The 24,614-nt window shown below is 37.9% G+C and overlaps 1 protein-coding gene across 1 annotated transcript; it reads left to right on the forward strand.

The window, feature by feature from the left end:
• Positions 1–1,240: 1,240 nt before the first annotated feature.
• Positions 1,241–22,771, forward strand: LOC129436298 (uncharacterized). The gene is made up of 8 exons (XM_055194347.2): positions 1,241–1,592; positions 2,337–2,845; positions 3,022–3,333; positions 9,917–10,105; positions 10,202–10,420; positions 11,567–11,755; positions 19,189–20,631; positions 20,763–22,771. Exons 1-8 carry the CDS (start codon positions 1,403–1,405, stop codon positions 22,629–22,631), a joined length of 4,920 nt encoding a protein of 1,639 aa, XP_055050322.2. The 5' UTR covers positions 1,241–1,402; the 3' UTR covers positions 22,632–22,771.
• Positions 22,772–24,614: the final 1,843 nt, after the last annotated feature.

Below are 24,614 nucleotides of genomic sequence, written 5' to 3' on the forward strand. Positions count from 1 at the left end.
TTGCCGAGCACTATTTTTTAACCATGAACATACCTGATATATGAAATTGCAACATTGTAGCCATTTCCTCCACTGCAATCGATCTACAGCAGTGGTTCTCAAACTTTTTCAGCATGTGGCCCCCCTTGGGTACGGTGCATCCCTTTGTGGCCCCCCAAAAGAAAATGTTTTATGTCATACATTCTAAAACTTAAACATTTAAATTAAACAAAACATATTCAATTATACAACGTATTACTGTTGGTTAGTAGCCTTATTTTTCTGAGGTTTCATTACACAGAATTTATGATAAATTAAGGTATTTTATAAAATGTCATAATAATGGCGCCCCCTGGCACCATCTTGCGGCCCCCAGTTTGAGAACCACTGATCTACAGGTCTAAAAACACCCGTAGGCTGTGGAAAACCTGTTGACTGACACACATAAATAAAAGCAGTGCACATTTGTATATATATTTATATAGTAGACTCCAATGTTTACTTAAAAAAACTACACAGCAACTGTGTCTCATTTAAGATGGTGTCATGCATTTTGTGTAGTTTGAACACATGTTAAAGCTGATATTTTGTGTGCAACAACAAATAAACAGAGTTTGAACCAGCCCCTGTGATCTCAATTGTGCCCTGGTTCGGTTGTGGACCAGTGAATCTGAAAAAAAAAAAATGCTTATAGGGAAACCCAGTTAGTATTATCATATGAGATATTTTACACAGATTAACACTAGATATTTGTTAATGTCTGAAGCTTAATTTCAATATACCGTATGCCTACATTTTTTACCAACTATCCCAGTACATTTACAGAAAAATAATTTGTATTAATGACATTACCCCTGGTCACTGACTGAGCACAACAAATACATATGATTTTGATCAATTTCACACATGTGTCTCTACTTAGGATATAGGATGTGTTATCAATGTACAAAACAGGGTGTAGTTTCTATTAAAACGTTACACTTTAGAGATTAGAAACAACAGTTTATGTTACAGATAATGGCTTTGTCCCGGTGTATTTTTGCAATGCATCAAATTCCTCCCAGTATACTGATATATGGTTTTAGGTTAACCAACCACTTATAAGGGTTAATATCCCTTAAAAAACACACCATTTGTTATCATACTACTGTAAAGCGTTATTCATCACAGTGCAAGAAGTGTTAGATATGTCATTATCATGTTAGTGTGAAAGTGTTAGTAATTATCATGACAATGGGTATTTTTCTGATGCCGCTACATACTATCGTGCAGCCGGTGCGGTAGGTGGCGCTCGCCTGCTGCCATGCGTCTTCCATCTTGACTTGGTGAAGAAAAACGAGTTGTTGTCCGCTCAACGGCAGAAGCTGCTAGCTAACTCCATTAATGCTTCTTGACGCCGAAGTACAAAAACACAGCATTCAAAATGACCAAACTGCAGCTTTTGCACCGCGCCCTAAACGAGCGCATGATGGCGGCGGTGGAGCAGATCATGGAAATGGTCGGCGGTACCGTGCAGGAGTACGAGGAGGAGACGATGCGGGTGCGGAAAGAAAACGAAGTTCTAAAACGGAGGCTACAATGGATGGAGGAGGCAAATCGAGCGGAGTGGCCAGGTACAACGACGACGGCGTGTCAAGTTTATAGAAGTGTCTAATGCAAAAATATTACGCAATACTGATATCAACAAACAGAGTAAAAAATCATTTGGTTATTTTGCACAGTTTCGTCTAGTAATCGCTGTGTTTTGGGTGAGATTTACTGTGTGCATTTGACCATGCAAAACAAATGTTAGATTAATAATAAAATGTCTATTTTTAAAGCCTCACAAGGCACAAAACTGTACAAGGGCGAGTAACTAGAACATATGTACATTTAAGTCGATTTAGTATGTTTGCTCTTCTGTATCATAAAACTACCAACCACATGTCTGTAAACATTCAGTCAGACACGACAAAACCCACAGACAAACTAAACGTGTTCTGAAAACGTAAACGTTTAGTTTATATTTAACTTTGTTTAAACTGATTTAGCTTTCCTAAATAATCCACGCGTTGAGACTTGGAAAAATACGAACACTTTCTGTCACGTGCATGCTTCAGAACCTCGCCAATATTCATGTAAGCTCCGCCCAGTAAATCTCAACACCAGTGTGGTGTTTTCGGAATAACCGGATTGTTTGCCTACTCAAAATCTACCTTTTAATCATCACATTTCTATTAAACTATGGTTTACTTTTTGTATTTACACTGTAGTCATACTTTAAACGGATGTCATGTCAGGCACTAATAAACTAAAACTAATAAAGATTTTATAAACGAAAAAGAAATAAAAAATGTTTGTTTTCTTTATATGTTTAGGCCCAAACGAACCTGGTAGGCTTTACACCCAAGACGAGTTGAATGCATCCCAGCAGGAGCCGTGTGCTGTTAGCTTTGAATTTGGACAGGAATCACAAGGCATAGTGATCAAAACTGAATCTACTGATCACTCCCTGTATGTTAGTTCTGTAAGCGGTCTTGCCACAGTGCCTCAAAGCACGGATGAGGGATCTGCCATTGCTGGGACAAGTGCTAGTTTTAACTATGGCCAGAGAGAAAGAATGACCTGGCACTCGACCCAAAGTTACATGGAACCCCTGGAGTTTGATCCAACTCCATCCAGCACAGTCAGGTGCAAGACAGTCCGGGGGAAAAGGCAGAGGATGTCCTTTGCTTGCCCTGACTGTGGTAAAGTCTTTGGAAGAGAACAGGGGATGTTGTTTCACATGCGCACCCATTCTACAGAGAGGCCATATGCGTACCGCAAACGCAAGGCATGCTTCTATGGTGACCGTATACGAAAGAGAAAACTGCATGGCCTCTCCAGGGTAAGCATGGGATGATGGCGTGAAAATTACAGAAGTTTAAATGATAAAATGTATTTTTGAAATAGAAGTCGAATAGGAAGACAAGTCTCTAGTGCAGGGACTTTAACCACTTATACATTGTCTTTACTTTTAAGAAGCAGTATTGATAGTAGTTTGTGTGTTTCTGTCACACACAGCTGTCAAAAGAAATAAGCGATGATCGTTTGGATGACTCTGAGCAGGCGAATGTGGGTAGTCCATTAGCCGAACATCCAGCTCAAGAACAAGAGCCAGACAATTTATCTTCTAACAGTGACCAAGCCAACGATGATGAAGGCCCCCCAAAAACTCCATCCAACCCTGTGCAACGGAAGGGAGATGTGACAAAGAAGAAGCTTCGTTGCCCACTATGCAGACAGAAATTCAAGCGACGCAATGACTTTGACCTGCACTTGAAGAGCCATGTAGAAGGAAGGCCGTCCGTCCTACCAGGACAAGAAGAACAAAAGGTATGGCTCATGTTCTCTAGAGTAATAAATATTGGGTGTTTTTATACATGTACACAGTGAGGTTCAGAAGTCTGACATCACTAATGAAAATCATTCATTTTTTTGTAGATTAATTAAATTAACAAATTAAGTAAAACAAAATTCTATTTACATGAGATCCTTAAAGGAACAGTATGTAGGATTGTGGCCAAAACTGGTATTGCAATCACAAAACTTGTGGCTAAAACTGGTACTGCAATCACACAACTGGTGGCCAATACACAAAATGACAACATAAACATCAGTTGAGGGCTGCAACTCCACTTTTTAAATGACAATATCCTGGCCAGACCACTGTTGTCAGTGATATAAGTATTTGAAATTAAAATCATTTCTTAATGTCTAGTGACATATAAGGGCCATTTTATGATCAATTGATATAAATTTCTTACATGTTGTTCCTTTAATGTTTGCAATTAGGGATGCGACGATAAATGCCGAAATACACGAATAATTCCTTGCCGATTACTATTCTGAATTGCACAGCCGATATTATGCACGGGTATTTCATGTACTACAGCTTTTAATCAGTAAGTCCATATCGATCTGAAATCACTGTTAGTTTGAGTCGTTTATAACAAGCATTTGAAACAGCAACACTTGTCAAACATAATCATTATACATATTATTTATTATCATGAAAATACCTGAAAAGGTTTGAAGAACAGCAATATAAATATATGCTTAAGCCATTTCCTGGAGTAGCGTGTGTAATGGTTCTTTTTCTGCGGCCCATATTGAGTTTTTGCACGAGAGCGCCCATTTCACCGTAATTCATTGAGAAGCATAGCAAGCATCATCGGCTGATGTATCGGTGCACCCCTATTTGCAGTTTCACCCTTCTCCTTTAATCACAGCATGCCCTTGAGCTGGCATGGACATAAATTTATGAAAACATGATGGTCCATGTTATTGCAGCTCAGTACGAGACCTGGAAAATGTAAAGGCATGCTTTTTAGAATGGAAATATATGTGTTGTGCTTATTATTGTGAGACAATTTCCACCAGATGGAACAATATACTGTGTATGTCAACACACAGCTATAGACGGTTTAAAGGAATAGTCCATTTTCTTAAAAGAAAAATCCAGATAATTTACTCACCACCATGTCATCCAAAATGTTGATGTCTTTGTTCGGTCGAGAGGAAGTTATGTTTTTTGAGGAAGACATTCCAGGATTTTTCTCAATTTAATGGACTTTAATGAAACTGTCAAGTGTTGAGTTAAGTATTAATTGTTGGTGTCTATTAAAGTCCATTAAAATAAGAAAAATCCTGCAATGTTTTCCTCAAAAAACATAATTTCTACTGGACTGAGCAAAGAAAGACATCGGCATTTTGGATGACATGGTGGTGAGTAAATTGTCTGGATTTTTCTTTTAAAAAAATGGACTATTCCTTTAAGCAACATGCATAAACGGCTTTCATGGCCCAGATTTAACTTCCAACAACAGAATCCCTCTAGAGTAGATTATTTCTTAAAACAAGTAAATTACTTTACTTCTAATCCTAACCAAAGCATACCAACTACTACACTAAGCTTATGTTACTGTGTAAAGTGAATGTATACAATTACAATACATGTATAGAATACATGTTCTCCATGCCTGCCATCTCGCCTTGTTTTTAGAAAGCTGAAACATTATTTATGATAAGAATTTTGTTCCAGAGGTCAGTTTAGCTAGCCACTACCCAGACCAATAAAAACACTGACCGGAAGTTAAAGGCGGAGTCCACGATGTTTGAAAGCCAATGTTGATATTTGAAATCACCTAAACAAACACGCCCCTACCCCAATAGAATATGGACCTTCTGTTGATAGACTCGCCCCACACATACGCAACCCGGCAAGGATGTCGGTTAGTAGACACGCTCCTTACTGCTGATTGGCTATAAGTGTGTTTTGGTAGTCGGCCCGTCTCCTTTTCCAAAGCATTTTTCAAACATCGTGGACTTCCGCCTTTAACTTCAGGCCAGGTACATAACTGTCACAAAGCGCATGCATCCGATGAAACGGTCTATAAATAAAGTTGCTGTAGATTATTATGCTTATACATTATTATATTTGATATTTAGAATTAACATGGTTTTCAGTACACTGCAAAAAATAAAAGTTGGATTATTTTAAAAATTACTTCTATTAGTAACACTTGAATTAGTGCCCGCACAGAGTCTGTTAGTTGCCCGCCAAAGCACATTCTGTTAATAGCCTCAATTTTAATATTTATTTATAACATATTTTGTATATTAGCTTGGCTTCTTTTAATGTATGTTAACGTTTTAAACAATGATAATGGGGTGGTTTCCTGGACAGGGATTATCTTAAACCAGGACTAGACCTTAGTTTAATTAGGAAATATATATATATAACTAGTTTTAACAAACACGCCTTACTAACAACATTACTTGTGTGCATTTTGAGGCAAAACAAAGAGCACCGATGTATTTTAAGATATTTCAGTTCAAGATGTTATTAGTTTGGACAGGTCTTACATTTAGTTTATTCTAGAACTAGTCTAATCCCTGTCCTGGAAACCACCCCAAAACATATCAACAAGTAAAACAAAGTTTTGAGTAGACTATATCAAAAAAGTATCCCTCCAGATTGTTTTATCCATTGTGGTACCCATGCTCACAAAAGGTTGGTTTAAATGTTACCAATTGAAGTAAAGTTTGTTTCACTCCAAATGTTTTAACTTCCTTTGACGCAGTCAAATTAGCAACCAGTGCAAAGTGAGAGCCCTGCATGCCTTAAGAATGCAGGAAACTTGACGGCACTGTAGAAGCATTTTTGAGTGTCAGAGAAAGATGCTTTTTTGCCGTTTTCGGCCGTTTTGGTTGCCGAACATATGGTGCATCTTTTTTCAGAGGTTTTGTTTTCTGATAAATTGGTTAATGCCTGTTTAATATTGTGATTTGTAAGAAAGCCAATAAAAATAGTAATGACACATAACACGACTGCATAAATTTAAAGCAGCAGATCATGTTATGTGCTTTGTATAGAATTCATTGCGCTCTGCTGATATTCAAGAGAGAATGTTTATGAGAGGCTACGTAAATATTAATTCGGTGTGTTTTTTGTTGTTCAACTTAAAACACGCTTCTGCATGTGTGTCAAACACATGATGTTCAGACTTAACAAGTGAAAAGTGTGCCTAGCGAGTCCGGTTGATCTGCAAAAGTCATTTTCACAAAAGTCTGACACGTAAATAAATATATTTTGTGTTGACAAATAAACTTTTTAGAAAACTCCCACAGCCAACCGTGAAAAATCGTTCTGCGCAAATCCTTTGGCAGAAATTAACTTATACACATGGTCAAATCTGTCCTTCGGCATGTCGTCATTAGGTTTAAGATTGCCTGAAATGCCAAGAAAGACTTAAAGGGATATTCCGTTTTCTTGAAAGAGAAATCCAGATGTTTTGCTCACCACCATGTCATCCAGGATGTTGATGTCTTTCTTTGTTCAGTTTCAAAGGACTATAAGTGATCCCAAACGAGGCATAAGGGTCTTATCTAGCAAAACGATTGTCATTTTTGACAAGAAAAATAAAAAATATGCACTTTTAAACCACAACTTTTCGTCTAGGTCCGGTCCAGCGCGACCTAACGTAAATGCGTAGTGACGTAGGGAGGTCACGTGTTACATATATAAAACGCACATTTGCGGACAATTGTAAACAATAAACTGACACAAAGACATTAATTAGTATCATTCCACATACAACTACGTCGAAACGGTTCTCTTTCAACACACTTGTAAACACTGGGGCGGAGTTTCGCGTTCGTCCTCTGACCTCTTGACGTCATGACGTATTGCGTGGGGTCATGCTGGCGCATCACGACCGGACCTAGACGAGAAGTTGTGGTTTAAAAGTGTATATTTGGTATTTTTCTTGTAAAAAATGACAATCGTTTTGCTAGATAAGACCCTTATGCCTCATTTGGGATCGTTTAGAGTCCTTTGAAACTCCGTTGAAAAAAAACTGTTAAAAGTCCATTAAAATGAGAAAAATCCTGCAATGTTTTCCTCAAAAAACATAGTTTCCTCTTGACTGAGCGGGGAGGGACATCGACATTTTGGATGACATGGTGGTGAGTGAGTTGTCTGGATTTTTCTTTTAAGAAAATGGACTACTCCTTTAACGTTCTCACCACCATGTTCGCCGGTCTTTTATGCAGGGAGTGATTCTACCAGATGTGAGTTTAAATCACGTGTCACTGGAGAATGAGGATAAACTGTATCTGGATTCAGCGGGACCTGATGGGAAACCAAGGGCAGGTCGTTTCGCTGTCCTTTTGCTTAAAAGATTAATTCCCCTCAACGTTTATCTGAACTGGGCAGGTACTGTTAACTACAGTGGTTCCAGGGGGAAAAATGCACTGCCTGACAACCTGCGTCAAGCAATTTCTGATGCGGTTGCTCGGAAATTCCACCCCACCGACAATGACTGGAAGATGATAAGGGATCGAATTAACGAACTTCTTAGAAAGAGACGAACATTTTTTCCTCTTTTTTAAAAATTTACTGCGAAACTCACTTTATTAAACCTTTTTGATAATAACTTCCTGTATTCTTTTGTATTGTATATTGCACAAGATATAGTCAATATATTTGCATGTTGAATAAAAGCTTTATTGGATTGAAAAGTGAACAGCAATTTATTTGCATACACCATATTTAGTTTTGTGTAACTATTACACAACACTGTCCAAGGATGTGGCAGATGCAAATGAGGTTGAAGTATGGACAATAAAATTGATGATGGATGATAACTGAACTCATGTGTAATAAACACATGGGACAGCATATTTTAATGATGAAAAATGAATCCAAAGGTTTTTTCATGTTTCTGTCAAATTCATTTTTAAATGATGAAAAAGACACATTTGACCTCAACGGGGTTATGTATTACGTATTATAGGCTATAACATAAACACACACACAGATTTATCTCATACTTTGTGCATTTATAGACATTAATGTTTTCTTTATAGTAGTTTAATTAATCCTAAAATAGTAAGAGCTTATTCCAGGATGAACTGAACATAACTGCACAGCTACAGCTAATATGTAGAGAACCAGAAAGTGACTGCTGAAGCGGATGCTGTTTAAATGGTGAGTCTGAGGATGAAAATGATGTTATACAAACAGATGCTGAAATGTGGCTCATAGCACATGCGACTTTGATTGCCTGTGTATCTATGTAAATTTGCATATTAGGTAGGAAGATGGTATTTAATATAGTGTAGCATCACTAATGTAAATAATCAAATAAGAAGAAATGAGCTGTTGCAGTCTGTGAGCATAACATAGCTAGCAAAGTCATTGATGTTAGTTTTTTTTTTTAAATAATGTATGTAGGTAGCCTGTTGAGTGGCTCATGGATGTATTTAAAACTGAATTGATGAACAAAGATGCCTGTGTGATTAGTATTTTAGCACATGAAAAAGGCACATGAATCTCAAATGAACTAAATGCAACATGAAGCTCATGTTTATGTTTTTGTCGTTGCTTCACAGGTGGGAGTTCTGTCCCGGCGTTGTTTTAGCAAAGTTTGGAACTACTACACAAAAGATCCGAGCGATCGAGTCTTCTGCAATATTTGTGCAGCCAGTATTAGCCAGGGTTCCAGCAAAGCTGCGCAGAAGAATACCTCTAATTTGTGGGCTCATCTTAGAGGAAAACACACAAATAAATACTTGGAGGCGAAAGGATACGCTGGCCCAGTTAATTCACAGATCCACACTTCGTACGTAAACGAGCAAGGGGGAAATGAGTTCATGCGGAATTTCAAGAAAGAAACCTGCTTTGGTATCAACGTTTCGTACGTAAATGAGCAAGAGAAAATACAGCAAGGGGAAAATGGGATGATGCAGGATTTAAAGGAAGAAACTTGTTTTGGTTTCAACACTTTGTACATTAATGAACAAGGGGTAATACAGCAAGGGGTAATACAGCAAGGGGTAATACAGCAAGGGGTAATACAGCAAGGGGAAAGTGAGCTAATAAAGGATTTAAAGGAAGAAACTTGCTTTAGTAGTCTTTAAATGTCACAACATCTTTGCCATTAGGTTAACTGTGTGTACATATATATATATACAGTGTAATAAGTGGTTAAAATAAAACAATTTGTTTAAAAAAAAAGTGTTTTTGAGTAGTTTTTTTGCGGGATTGGGAATAATACAAAAAAGTACTGCAAGTATTAAGGTTTAAAATGTGTATACTATTCAAATAGATTAATTAAATAAAAAAAAATTTGTAGGTTTGCTTTACAAATCTATTGATTTGATTAAATGTGTACATTAACACATTTAAGTGAGTTTTTGGATTGTCATCCTAATGTTTTGATATTTTGGGCCAATATGAACGGGACAAAAATGTTCTGTAGCTTTAAAATGGCGCTCATAAAACCGACACACATGTAAAATGCTTTCTGTTAACTATTAATGGTTTTCAACTGGACCGACTTCAGTCATGCCTGGCCACAGATGTCACTGTGTACGTGTCTCTCATTGTCAAATGGGCTTATGTTTGTTTCAGAAAAAAGGGAAGAGAAGCACTAAGGGGAGGAAGGCCAAAGACGCAGTTCAAAGAACATTCCCCTGTCTGCAGTGTGACAAAGTCTTCCCTCGCCCATTAGGGTTATTCTGTCACATGAGGTCACATGGGGTGCCTCTAAAAAAATTAAAAAGTAAACCGCTCCAGAAGAAAGTGCCGGACCAGACTGAGGTACTGCGCATGTTGTTGTCTTAATGCTTTGTCCCTGGACAATCTTATACCACTCTTTTGTAATGTCATTAAATTGCATATTTGTTTTTATTATAGCGGGCTGAAAAAGAAACAAGGCAGGCAGTGCCAGAAGACAATAAATTGACCAAGAAGAACAAGAAATCATATCCTTGCCCACATTGTGATAACGTGTTTTCAGTTCAAGGGTGGCTGAAGACACACATTCAAGTTGAACACTCTAAGATTAAGAAAAGCAGTCACTTTGACGTTGATCCTTTCATCAGTCGGACGAGATCACAGAAGATTGTAACCAAGGTTGGTTGTTTAGTTTACACAATTGTCAATGGAGAGCATCAAATCATGTGTATATATGAAGAGCTCAGATTCAAAGCCATCTTAGTGCATCTGACATTTTTTTTTCGTAAATGAGCATTTTTTTCAGACTATTAAAGGACTAGTCCATTTCCTTAAAAAATCCAGATAATTTACTCACCATCATGTCATCCAAAGTGTTGATGTCTTTCTTTGTTCAGTCGAGAAGAAATTGTGTTTTTTGAGAAAAACATTCCAGGATTTTTCTCATTTTAATGGACCCCAACACTTAACATGTTATTTTTTGTGCCATTTTTGCCTTTATTTGATAGAAAGTAATTTCAGGGATGACAGGAAAGTATGGGGTGAAGAGAGGGGTATGGGATTGGCAAAGGACCTCAAGCCGGGATTTGAACTCGGGTCGCCAGAAGTGCGTCTGCACCATGTGCCTCGTTTGGGATCTTTTAGAGTCCTTTGAAGCTGCATTGAAACTGCAATATTAAAATCCATTAAAGTCCATTAAAATGAGAAAAATCCTGGAATGTTTTCCTCAAAAAACATAATTTCTTCTCGACTGAACAAAGAAAGACAGCAACATTTTGGATGCCATGGTGATAAGTAAATTATCTGGATTTGTTTTAAGAAAATGGACTAATCCTTTAATAGTGTTTCTGAATAGCCTGAGGTCGGGATTTAGCATATTTGAAGCGAAAGTATATGATGAATCTATAGTATGTGTCAAGAGTATTTGGTTTCTATCATTACCCCATTTTTTGACAGAGGTGGTATTTAGCGGCTTTTGCATCTGAGCTCCTCATATTCAGTTCACATTTATTTGTAAAGTGCTTTTCACAGTTTACCTTGTCACAAAGCAGCTTTACAAAAAGAAACAATCTGGCCTCATCTGAAGTCCTTGTAAGGCCTAGTGTCATATTTTAACATAAGTGATTTTACTATTATGTTTGGTCATAATAAACCACACTCAATCTATATAAACTATTTTGTAAGGGTGCAATTTAGTCACAGGGACAAAATATCTGCTGACATGAATTTTGACTTTTAGTCAGATTTTTAGTAAGTTTTGTTTGCATGCACATTGAAGCCCTTCTTGAACATGCTTTGTCTAATTCAATGTTTTAAAATCTTTAGACATTTTTGGTCAGAAAAGGAATGCAAGGATTTGGCTCCTACCGCTGTCCATCTTGTAATAAAGCCTATTCTTCTATGGCTTGGCTGAGTAGACACATGTCCTACCATCAAAAAGAAAATCCTGCTGCTCTCAAACAACAGTCAAAAACTGATGACAAAGAAAGCAATGAAGGAAACACCAATGAAAAGGTAGGCGTATGTTGTTTGAATAAATCCAAATGCACATTAGATTTGAGTTTTGATGTCAAAGCAACATGAAGACATTGAATAAGCATGCACAAACTGAATAAGCAGTCAGAATACTGACATTCATGGCAAAATCGGGTTAATGTGCAAAAATCTGGTTGTGCGTTTCAAGTTTTGCTTACAGTGTTTATCGCTTTAAGGTTTTATGTCTTCCATACGTCCTGCCTTTGTCGTTTGAGGCTTTTGAATTATCAAGATGTGGATGCATCTTTCGAACTGGCAATGGTTCCTGAAGCCGTGGTGTAAGAATGTACAGTTAAAGCGTGATTCTATTGCTTGATTTGGTTACTGGGATACCTGTATTTCTGAATTTTGCACCTTTGGATGTAACCAAATGATCTGGGACATGAAAGATGTGTCTGTCAGGGTGACCGATGAGGATTGTTGGTAATGCAACCTCAGCAAAAATGTCAAGCAGTGCAACATTTTTTCTATTCTACTACACTGTTTTATCAGGTGCTCACATAAAAGAACCGTTCATCTTTACTCGGAGGAGTTCACATGATCTTCACATAATCGTTCTTCATTTTGTTTATGATGGTCATCAAAAACACCTCAAGGTCTCGAGTTTGTGTTCGTTGGTCTCTCAATCAGAGAGGGACTTTGCCTAATGTAACTTTAAACGACTAAGTGTCCACTTTAACTGTATCTGAAATCTGCTTAACAAGATTGGAAACCAAGGCCAGATCGCTTTGCTGTGCTTTTGCCTAAAAGCTTTATCCCACTTGACATTTATCAGAAGTAGTCAGGATCTGTCAATTTCGATGGCTTCAGGGGGAGAAATGCGCTGCCTAACAACTTGCGGAAGACAATTTTTGAACCAATTGATCTGGTTTTCCAACATTCAATCACACCCCAAAGTATAGTACATTTTTTATGTGTACGCAAGGGTCTGCTTAACGTATTTTTTGGTCTATAAGCTGCATTTTTTTCATAACTTCACTGGTGCTGCGTCTTACAGTCAGGTGCGCCATGTTATTCAGTATGAATTAATTTTGACATTTATGAGGCAAGAGACAACATTAACGTCTACATCTGCGAGAGTCCGCCATATGCTGCTTCGGTATTTATGTAATTCAATGGATTCAGTAATGTGGAATGACAAGTATGTGAACTTCACGCTAGTTGGCTTTTTTGGTTAATTTAGACTATTCAATCTTCCAGGTAAGTTCTGTGGGCTATGGTTTATTGTCTAAATAACTGATAATATTACTTTAACATACAGATATCTATTCAGCCTGCTGTTCTGTCTGCTATTGCAGGGCTCCAGACTGCCACCAAAATTTAAGAGTGTGCCACTGAATTTTACATCCAGTCGCACATGTGCGACCAGTAAATTTGACCTTTTTTTTGTGATGTGTGTGACACTGAATTTGAAACAGCACATTGTACTTTCTGCATCTATCATTAAAGTGTTTATTAGTGGAAAATTATCAGTGGAAATTAGTAGAAATGTGAATATTTGCTTAGCATGTTGATTTACAGTGTGTGCCCCTAAATTTTCTGGTTGCGCCCCTAAAATTGTCAGTTGGGGGCCACTGTGCTCCTAGTAAAAAAAGTTAGTCAGGAGCCCTGTATTGTTTAGTTGAAAAACTTGCCTTTCCAGATTAAATGTCTGTTCTTTGGCTTGGATTTTGTGAAAATTTTTTCTAAATAAACGCTACGTATAGTCCACTGTGACTTATATATGTTATTTCGTCTTAATGACGCATTTTTGAATGATGCGGCTTCTACACCGGTGCGGCTTATAGTCGCTCTGTATGTGCACCACCAGATTTTTGAAGCCCTGCGTACATTGTAGGTGTTAGGTGTTGCACATGCACCCACTGGATAATGCAGTACGTAGCCCAGGAGATGCATTGCATTTTGGGTCGAACATCTGTGTTATACGTACGAGTCAATCAAGCTACACTTTGCAAGGCTGTGCGTTCAACTGTGCGCGTACGTTTGCGTACACATAAAAAACAGACTATACATCGGGCTTATAATGACAAGGTGATAAAATAATGAGTTAATGAATATCTCAGAAATAGACGAGTGACTTTGTACCCTCTGTAAATCATTGAAGAAACCGTAAAACAATATATGAAGAGTTTGGTTCCAAAACGCGATAAAACCATTATTAAAAAAATTGTTACCACCAAAATCAGATATCTGCTGTGTTATTCTGTCATCTTTTCTCCATTTTTTCCAAACCACGACAAAAGGCAGTCTTTCTTCTCTGCAGAATGTAATAAATTTGCTCAACAAATCACAGCGCACCATGCCACGCATTGTAAACATTAGGGCGGCACTTTGAATACACACAGAATCCTGGTTTTCCTCATCTACTTTAACAAACAAACTAAAACAAAATAATACTTTGATGGCATTAATAAACCTGTGGTGCTTTTCTGTGGCGTTGAAGCCATCAACATAAGCCATCAAAATCGAATACTTTATATGAGAGCCACTCGGGAGAAGGAAAAATGCCGGCTGTTGCTTGTTCTCACACGACAGCATCAAGCTTCTGTCATGCTAACACATTGACCCTCCAAGGGCTCTTATGAAAAACTTTCCATTATTTTACTCAAAGTCAACGAAAATCAAGCAGGATCAAAGCATTTTACAGCTGATCGCTGTCAAAAAAGTTCAGTGATGACGTCCCAAGGATGACCGCAGCAATGACAGTGTTATTAATTACGACAAAGTAAGTGTTTTGATTAATGCCATTCATTTTTATTTTTTTAATCAATGTATACCACTAGTCAACTAAATGAATATAACATGGCAAAGATGAACGCACATTTATATATTGATTCAATAGATTTATAGCATTTTGAAAAAAATAATTCGTTTTTATAATAAATCTTTGAAAATCAAATTATGGATTAGAATTTTTAATGTTATTTTAACCTAAAGATGCTGTGTGAAAGTTTGTAACAGAAAATAGTAGTTTTCATCTTGTCACTTTTTTGGTATAGAAAACACATTTTTACCGAAATTACTCAAAATGGATATATTGTGTTTTGGAACCAAACTCTTCATATAATGCATTTATTGCGGAAATCTCAAATTTGCGATACTGATTTTTGTATTCTTTGCAACAATGTTCTATCTGTTTTTCTTCTTTCTCTCAGCTTTCCTGTCCTTCCCTAGGCTGCCATTTCAAATAAAAGCCTAAGAACTTTTTGGAAAAGGCAAACATTTTTTCTTCTTTTTTTGTGCCTCTGTGGTGCTTCATGTATTTAAAAGCAAGTTATCCAAAATGAGGTATCTGAAAAAAGTTCAGAATGGGAAAAGTAACCATTAAGAGTCCTTGTATTTTCTTCAGATAAATTGTTTAAAAACTGTGGAATTGTTTAAAGGATCAAGTTAGATATGCGATTATGCGTTTTGAATATTAACCCTGATCTGTATCGTATTGGGCTGTAAACATTTACGTTTATGTTGTAAACAGGGAAAAGGTGCATTTTTCATGGCATTTTAAGTATTGTTGATTGTGTTTTCCCCAAATGCAGCATTCAAGGGAAAATGCGCCTGAGGAATCTTCAGAGGAAAAAACTATGGACATTTTTGAAACGATCAAAACCAGTCAAACCCAGTCTGCGCTGCAGACCGATGCCATCAGCAATGTTGACATGAAACACTTAAGTTTGCAACCCAAGGTTGTACTTAAACCATTAATGCCAGTGTGCATGTCCTGGAGTACAGTCCCTAGTGTAGATGCCCACAAGTCAGGCAGTTCTGAAAGCTGTAGCTTTAATCTTGTACAAACCTCACCCTCAGCGTCAGTTAGTAACAAAAATGTTGTGGAATCCTCTGGACAAAGCAGCCAGAATAAGCTTGAAATTGTTGGACTTCCACAGAATGACTCTCAATCGGGATTTATAAACCAGAAACACTTCATAGTAATAGATGGTGAACTAGAGCAGTCAGCAACCCAAACTACTACAACTGCAAGCTTACAATTGACCGATTCAGAGCTAATAACTCCTGCTGAAAATGCCCCAAAGGAACCAGGAGGAACTAATTGTCAATGTGAAGACATCTCTGCTGAGGAGTTAACATTCAACAAACAAATGGCAGTTTCAGAGTCTACAAATGTGTTTGATCTTGGTCTTGTCTTTTCACAAGATGAAGACGACATAGATGATGTGCCAAATGAAACTGTTGTGCTTGAGGATAATCACTCCAGTGAATGCCTCCCAAATGACTCTCAATCAGAAGTTAAGAAACAGATGCCAGTGACAGTAATAGAAGATGAAGCAGAACAGTCAGTAACACAAGCCAGCACTATTGCAAGCATGAATTTGACGGGTTCAGAGCTCATGACAGATGCTGATAAAACCCCAGGAGAATCTGGAGAAACTACGGAAGAGATTTCTGCTTCCAAGGTAACAGTTGAGTTCTGTAACGAAAAATTAACTACTCTTGTCATCTCAGATGATGAAGATGGCATGAATGATGCACCAAGTCCTTCCAAAGGTTTTGATGACATCCATTCCAGTGTTTGGCATCCAAATGGCCCCCAAATTCTCAATTCTGAAACAGAATCCATGAATGCTAATGATGCCCCATGTTCTCATATTGACAATGCCTCACAAAAAGCTCATGTTGAGGATGGCCCCATGAATCAGGAGAAATCATCTGAAACATCGCAGCCGACATTCGGTGGTGAGGCATCTCTGTCGCAGCACTTGCAAGTTGACAAGAAGCTACTGGCTTCGAAGAATGACAGTGGCAGTCACGGACCAAATACGGGATCGAGCGTAAACACTCAGGTATACAATAGCAAATTCTTAAGTAAAATACATTTTAATCTGTATTTTAATCATCATTAACGTAGGGCAGCGGATCATACTTTGTAAATGAGCACTTTTCTGAATGATCAAGTATACACAAATATAGAACTATTCATCTTTACTCGCAGGAATTTAAAGTTTACTAACTTCAGTGTTTTCTTCTTTGTCCCTCAATTCACAGAAATGTTCTTCGCTGAATTCTTCATTCCGTTCCAGATGGCGTAAATCATTGAGAGACACCTCAATATCTCAAGAACGTGTTCGCGGCTGTCTCAAAATGTCGGAGAAAGGACCTTTTCCTGATGTACCTTTAAATCGCGTGTCCCTGGAGAAACGGCAAGAACTTTATCGAAAATCAGCTGAACGAGATGGGACACCATGTCCGGTTCGCTTTGCTTTGTTTTTGTTTAAAAGTTTGATCTCACCTGACATTTATCAGAAGTGGTCGGGCTCCGTCGACTTCGATGGCACCAAAGGGAAATACTCGCTGCCTATCAACTTGAAGAAAAAAATTGTAGAAGTAACGGATCGGGCATTCCAACATTCAGTTACACCCTATGATCACAAGATGATAAGACATAAAATCAACTTGCATCTTCGATATAAACGATAGACTTTCAACTCTCTGTAAAATCATTTGACAAACTGAAAAAAATTCATACAGTAGTTACTACAGAAATCTCCAAATGACTGTTCTGTTGATGTTAAATACTGACTTATGTTTACAGTATATATTGGAGGGACATTCCAGTTTTTTTGAGAGTGTGCTCGTTTTCCAGCTCCCCTGGAGTTGAACATTTGATTCTTGCCGTTTTGAATCCATTCAGCTCATCTCCGGGTCTGGCGCTAGCATTTTTAGCACAATCCATTGAATCTGATTAGACCATTAGCATCACGCTAAAAAATAACCAAAACGTTTATATATTTTTTCAATTTAAAACTTGACTCTTCTGTAGTTACATTGTGTACTAAGACCGACAGAAATTTAAAAGCCGCGATTTTCTAGGCAGATATGGCTAGGACTATACTCTCATTCTGGTGTAATAATCAGTCCTTGATTATTGTGCTAAGCTATGCTTAAAGTGGTAGTGCCAGACCCGGGGATCAGCTGAATGGATTCCAGGGGGATGGGAATCGGGTGTTTGGCTCTGGGGGAGCTGGAGAATGGGCATATTTTCGAAGAAGGTGGAATGTCTCTTTAATTAGTGCGTAGTTATATCTGGGAAAAATTGTCATTAATTTATTTGTATTTTTATTCTGTAAAATGACCTGTTTTTGTTCTGTCCATGTATGGGCCACAAATAAAAGAAGTAAACAAGACATGGCTTACTATGATTAAAAGTCACTTGCTTTTTTAATTATGCTCTTTATGTTTTGAAAATTGTTGTCAAACATAATACAGACTCAATTGAATATTTAACTTAGAATATATCGTAATTTTTTGGCAAAGTTTAATATTGACTTAAAATCTAAAAACAAATAACATAACCTTATATTTAATAGTTCATGCATTTAGATGCATGCTTAAAGGTGCTCTAAGCGAAACCGTGAGACGTCACTTTTTGTTGATGTTTGAACTGTTTTCAAACAAACGGAGCGTAGCTAATTCCTCCCCCTCCCTTCCATGCTTTCATGAACGTGCCCCACCCCCAAATCCTTCTTGTCGTTTATTGACTGGAACACTTTGTTTTGTTTCGTGGTGTTAGGTTAGGCCACTGTGTTTATATTGCAGTTTGCGAAGCCTGGGCTGTCTACAGCGATCAAGTTTTTTTTACAGTTTGATCAGCAGACAGGCAGCAAGCAGATGGTGAGGAGATGTTTGCTGTATGTAACAAAAAAATGTTATGGTCTAAAATGCGTAAATTCGCTTAGAGCATCTTTAAGTAACGCTAAAAATAGATTTTGATCATGTCCTCTTCCATTGTAATCAGTGGTAAGAGCGATTCATATATCCAACATGTTAATTCTCAAAGACACATCTGGGCATTTTTACATAAGTAACTATATTAAGGCAGTATATGTATTAAAGTCTCACAAAAATGATTTTATAAATTACTGTTTGGTCAGAGACGTGGTGTAGTGGCTTGTTTGTGTGCTTGTGGGATACACAGTGTTGGCTTATAGGGATAGCAAAGGTTCAATTCTCTCCTGGGTTGCATCTTGAATCACTTTCTTCTTCTGTCTTATTCAGCTTTCTTGTCTTTTCGTAGCCTGTCACTTCAAATTAAAGCTTAAGGCCTTTTTGGAAATGTTAATAATTTTATGATCCATGTAAAGTTTGTGTTCATCTTTTTATGGACCTGTGGCAGAAAGCTTAAGGCCTTTTTGGAAATGTTAATAATTTTATGATCCATGTAAAGTTTGTGTTCATCTTTTTATGGACCTGTGGCAGACAACTCAGGTGTCCGAAAACAAAGAGAAAAGTTAGGGGTAATTTCTCTTGAGTTTAGTGGAACTGTTTGAACAATGAAATTAGATGCACGTTTTACAAATGAATCCTGAAATCATTATCAAATTGATCCATTTACTCTTGTTTGTGTTACATTTTTCATGTGATTTTAAGATTTGTTGATTGTGTTTCCCCTAATGCAGCATCCAAGGGAAAATGCACCTGAAGAATCTGCAGGTGAAGAAACAACGGACAGATTTGAAAGCATCAAAACCAGTCAAGCCCAGTCTGCACTGCAAGTCCCAGAAACTGAGCAGCTTGTCAATGCTGCCAACTGCAACAAGAGTGTTCAAAACAATCAATCCGAGTCTGTCACCATTTGCAACTTAAGTTTGCAGCCCAGGATTGTACTAAAACCATTATCCATCCCACAACGAACATACTGGAGTACAACCCCTAATGTAGATGACTTTAAATCAGGCAGTTCTGAAAGCTGTAGCTTTAATCCTGAACAAACCTCATCCTCAGCGTCAGTTAATAATGAAATTGAAGAGCAGACCGTTATGGAAGAGCAAACCGTTATGGAAGAGCAAACTATGAATCAATGCACAAAGCCAGTGGAATCTTGTGGACACAGCAACCAGAATAAGGTTGAAACAATCTACAGTGTTATACCTGAGACCGATATTGTCTCTGTGACCGTTGAACTTCCAAAGAAAGACTTTCGATCACGATTTATAAACCAGGAACCCTTCATAGTAATAGATGATGAACCAGAAGAGTCAGTGACCCAAACCAATACAACTGCAAGCTTAAAATTGACCGGGTTAGAGCTAATAACTGCTGCTGAAAATACCCCAAAGGAACCTGGAGGAACTAAACGTAATTGTGAAGACATATCTGCTGAGGAGTTAACGGTGAAGAAACGGAGTACAGTTTCAGAGTCTGTGTTTAACAAAACCACTTGTGGGGTCACAAAGATCTGCACCCCAGAAGTGTTTGATCTTGATCTTGTCTTTTCAGACGATGAAGATGACATGGATGATGCACCTTTCAAAATTTTTAAAGAAAAGGAAACTGTAGCACTTGATGATAATCGCTCCAGCAAATGCCTCCCAAATGACTCGCGATCAGAATTAAAGAAGCAGGTGCCATTGATAGTAATAGATGATGAACCAGAGCCGTCAGTAACCCAAGCAAGCACTATTGCAAGCTTGAAATTGACCCGTTCAGAGCTCATGACTGCTGCTGAAAAACCCCCAGGGGAATCTGGAGAAACTAAGCATGATTGTAAAGAGATAGAGATCTGTAACCCAAAATTAACTAATCTTGTCATCTCAAGTGCTAAAGATGACATGAAAGATGCATCAAGTCCTTTCACAGCTTCTGATGAAACGGAAACTGTCCTGCTTGATGAAAATCATTCCTGTGTTTGGCATCCAAATGGCTCACAAATAAATGATGATGATGCTACATGTTCTCATATCAAAAGTATTGACAATACCTCACAAAAACCTGATTCGATATTTGCTGGTCAAGCATCTCTGTCGCAGCACATGCAAGTTCATGCTGACGAGAAGCTACTAGACAAACAGAATGACATTGGCGATGATGGACCAAATATGGGATCAAATGTAAACACTCAGGTAGGCAGATTCTGAAGTATAAAACATAATAATGCAAATCTGTAATTTTTCTTACAATAGATACTTAAATGTCTATTTATCTCAATTTATATTTAAATTGTTTTCTTTATATCCTCTTTCCTCACTTGAAGATCCTAAAATCTAATGAAGATTATTCAGAACAATCTGAAATCTCAGGGATGACTGACCCTTCTGTAAAAAATGTGAAAACCAATGAGTCATTTGTGAAAGGTTTGGAAGACTTTGACATAACCTCAAACTTCCTCATAACCAGCCAAAGCTCTGAAGGCAGCTGCAAACATCCAGAGAGCAGTAGAGAACAAGAAAAAGTAGATAGCTCGTATTGTAGAAGGGCATGTGAAGCACATTCAGAAACAGCCAGTCCACCTCTAAATGTTCTCGAACCCTTAAGATCTCCTGAACTAGACTCTTGCAACAGCAATGCACCAAAAACCAATTATCCAGAAAGGGAAGAACATCCTGTCTTCAACATTGACAATAATGCAGCTCAACAAGGTCTAGATGCAGAATCCACAAGTCTACTTATTCCAGATCCTTGCCAGTCTGCTGCAATAAATCCTTCCAATCTGGAATCAGTAGTTGCTTCCATACCAAACACAAACAGGAGTACAGAAAGCCCTGATGCCCAAGCTGTGGAGATATTAGAACCACAAATACTAGACAAAGGAAGAATGGATGTAGATCAGTCTCTCATCATTTCGGACAGTGGTTGTGGCATTCCTGAGGGGTCCTTGGGAGAACAAACGGATCAACCTCAACCTGACGGAAACATATATGATTCTTGTGTTTCAAACATCAGTTGCTCCAACATACAACAAATCATTGATCAAGTGTCTGATTGTGTTTTTTATGGTACTGGGTTTAGTGATGACCCTAACATCTCCTCAAGGCCAGAGAAAATGTTTACTTCTGGTGCAGTTTTCTCAGATTCTTCCTCATCACAGAATCTGGAATCAAATAGCACTCAAAGTCCTGCCCTAATGAGGGATACAGATTTGGCCGGTGATGATACACCACAAACCCAAATGTCAGATGTAGAAAGAAGCCTTTTTATTGGCTCAGAGAAGTGTGATGGGAAATCTATTATAAACTCAGATAGCTGTAACATTGATCAAGCCCATAGTGCCCAACCTGATAGGATTGAAAGTCCAGACCCTATTTCAGACCCAGATAGCTCTAACACTGATCAAATCCATGATTCCCAACTTGAAAGGATTAAAAGTCCAGACCCTATTACAGACCCCAATAGCTGCAACACTGATCAAATCCATGATGCCCAACCTGATAGGATTGAAAGTCCAGACCCTATTACAGATCCAGATAGCTGTAACATTGATCAAATCCATGGCACCCAACCTGAAAGGATTGTAAGTCCAGACCCTATTGTAGATCCAGATAGCTGTAACACTGATCAAGTCCATGATTCCCAACCTGATAGTATTGAAAGTCCAGACCCTATTACAGACCCAGATAGCTGTAATACTGATCAAACCCATAGTGTCCAACCTGAAAGCATTGAAAGTCCAGACCCTATTACAGATCCAGATAGCCGTAACACTGATCAAATCCATGATTCCCAACTTGAAAGGATTGAAAGTCCAGACCCTATTACAGATCCAGATAGCTGTAACATTGATCAAATCCATGATTCCCAACCTGACAGGATTGAAAGTCCAGACTCTGACAATCAGCTGAGTGCATATTCAGAACTAAACGCAAATTTGCATGACATCAAACCCAGAGCATTGGGTCAAATATTTTACCCTAAACCCAATGATTGCCATCTCAAAGATGACTCTTGCATCGTGACTAAGGATTGCAGGGATGAGGCTGTTGAAGCTCAGCACATCTCTGCCACATTGGTCACCGCCAAGCGTAAGAGAAAAGTTGACCAGAATATCAGTTTGAAAGAGGAATCGTCGAAGAAATGCCATACAAGTACTCAGCCTCAGGTTGATTCCCCGCTTTATTTTTTCTGATGATGCCTTTGGTGTAATTTGGCTGATGTTCTGCTATAATTTTGTGCATATTAAAGAAAGTATTGTCCGTTTGTTTTTGGAACTGTTCTAGTACCAAAGTAAAAACATGTTTTAAACATTAAATTGTTTTATGAACTATGGTTGGGTTTACTACTGTTATTGTTCCTTTTTTGCAGTCATTGTTAGATTAAGGATGTGTTATCAACAGTCCTGAATGTCACACCAATTCCAGTGATGAAGTGCAAATTTTTCAACATGCATTACTGCAAGAAACCACATTATAACATGATCTGTCATCTTCAGGAGGCTCACCCTGATGAACCAGAGGTAGCAAAAGCTTTTAGCTTTGATGAGAACTCGAATGAACGGAAACCAGGGGAATTTTTTACACTGCACAAATCAGTTTCAAAATGGCACACAAGATGTAAAATCTTTTAGGTTTGCAGCAGCTATAGATCATTTAATGGCAATGTTCTCTGCATCTATTGTTTGGGGTTATTTAGCGAGAAGTCTTTTGCCACCCATTCAAAGCAGTGCAAGTGCCCTTACAAAGCTGAGACTAACTAAAATGAAATGTTTCCTAATGCTGGGTCCATATCTCCTGGTCCTATCACCCCAATGTAGTCCAGAAAAGATTAATGCCAATCCTGAACCATCAAATCTTTTCCTAAATGCAAATCATCGTGACTCAGAGGAGTTAAAAGTTGGTCCTGAAAAATATGTTTTCCCAATCCAGACTTCACTAATTCCTGAAGAAAGCAAGTTCTGCTTTAGGTTCAATGAGTGCTTCCAATCCAAGACCTGAAAATATTGAAGTCGGTCAATCGACTAAGTGTACAAATGAAGAAATATGTCTTCCACAGTGTAGTGTGAATCAAGAAAGAGCAGTGACTCCAGTATAAGACCCCGACCCAAACATCTCTCACCCAAATGGATTTCTGACAGTGCCCTCGAAAGTCCACATTCTGATATCATCCCACCTCACAATGCTCATACTTTATACAAGGATAGCATAACAGCTCAAACACATCGTGTATTATACTAATACAAGTGAAAAAATTGCAGAAATGTTATATATGGATTTTATTTTATTTTAAATGTATTGATAACGTTACATAATTTCAAATCAAAGTATTAACAAATATACAAGTATGTCTTGTTCTTTTAAAGGGAAGCATGCAAAGAAAATTAATATTAATCTGCTCATAAACAGCAGTGTCAACATTAACTTTAGACGCGTATAAACTGAAGAAATTTCTTAAGATATTTCAAGAAATTTCTTAGTTGTTGATAACAGCTGCACATCTGTTGCAAATTGAGTCAACCAACTTCTGGCACCTAGAAACAGGTATTTCAGCACTGGATCCACACTTCTTGTAAATTTAGGTTTTGCTTCAGAAACTGCATTTTTAATGTTACCCCACACAAGTTTTCAATGGGGTAGAGATAGGGGGATCAAACTGGCCATGCCATAACCTCAACCATTTTTGTCTAGAACCAAGATTTTGACCATTTGCTTGTGTGTTTGGGGTTGTTGTCTCATTAAAACACCCATTTTAGGGTCATTTCCTTTTCGGCAAAGGGCAACATAATCTCTTCAAGTATTCTAATGTATTCAAACTGATCCATGTTCCATTGTATACAATAAATAGGCCCAACACAGTAGTATGAAAAGCATCCCAATACCATGACTTTTGCACCACCATGCTTAACTGTTTTTACAGTGTACTGTGGCTTGAATTCAGTATCAGGGGGTCACATTATGTTATGCTAATAACCACTAGACCCGAAAAGAACAATTTTACTCTCATCACTTCACAATATATGACACCATGTTTCTTTGGCCCAGTTGATGTGTTGATGCGATTCTTCTTCATGTTTTTCACAAACAGCTTAGCTTCAGTCGGATCAGATGTCGCAGTACTTACAGATCATTTAAGATCCCCTTTGATCTTTCTAGAGGTGATGAAAGGCTACATCATT

This window comes from Misgurnus anguillicaudatus, chromosome 19 (assembly GCF_027580225.2).
Source record: "Misgurnus anguillicaudatus chromosome 19, ASM2758022v2, whole genome shotgun sequence".
NCBI classification, from domain to species: Eukaryota; Metazoa; Chordata; class Actinopteri; order Cypriniformes; family Cobitidae; genus Misgurnus; species Misgurnus anguillicaudatus.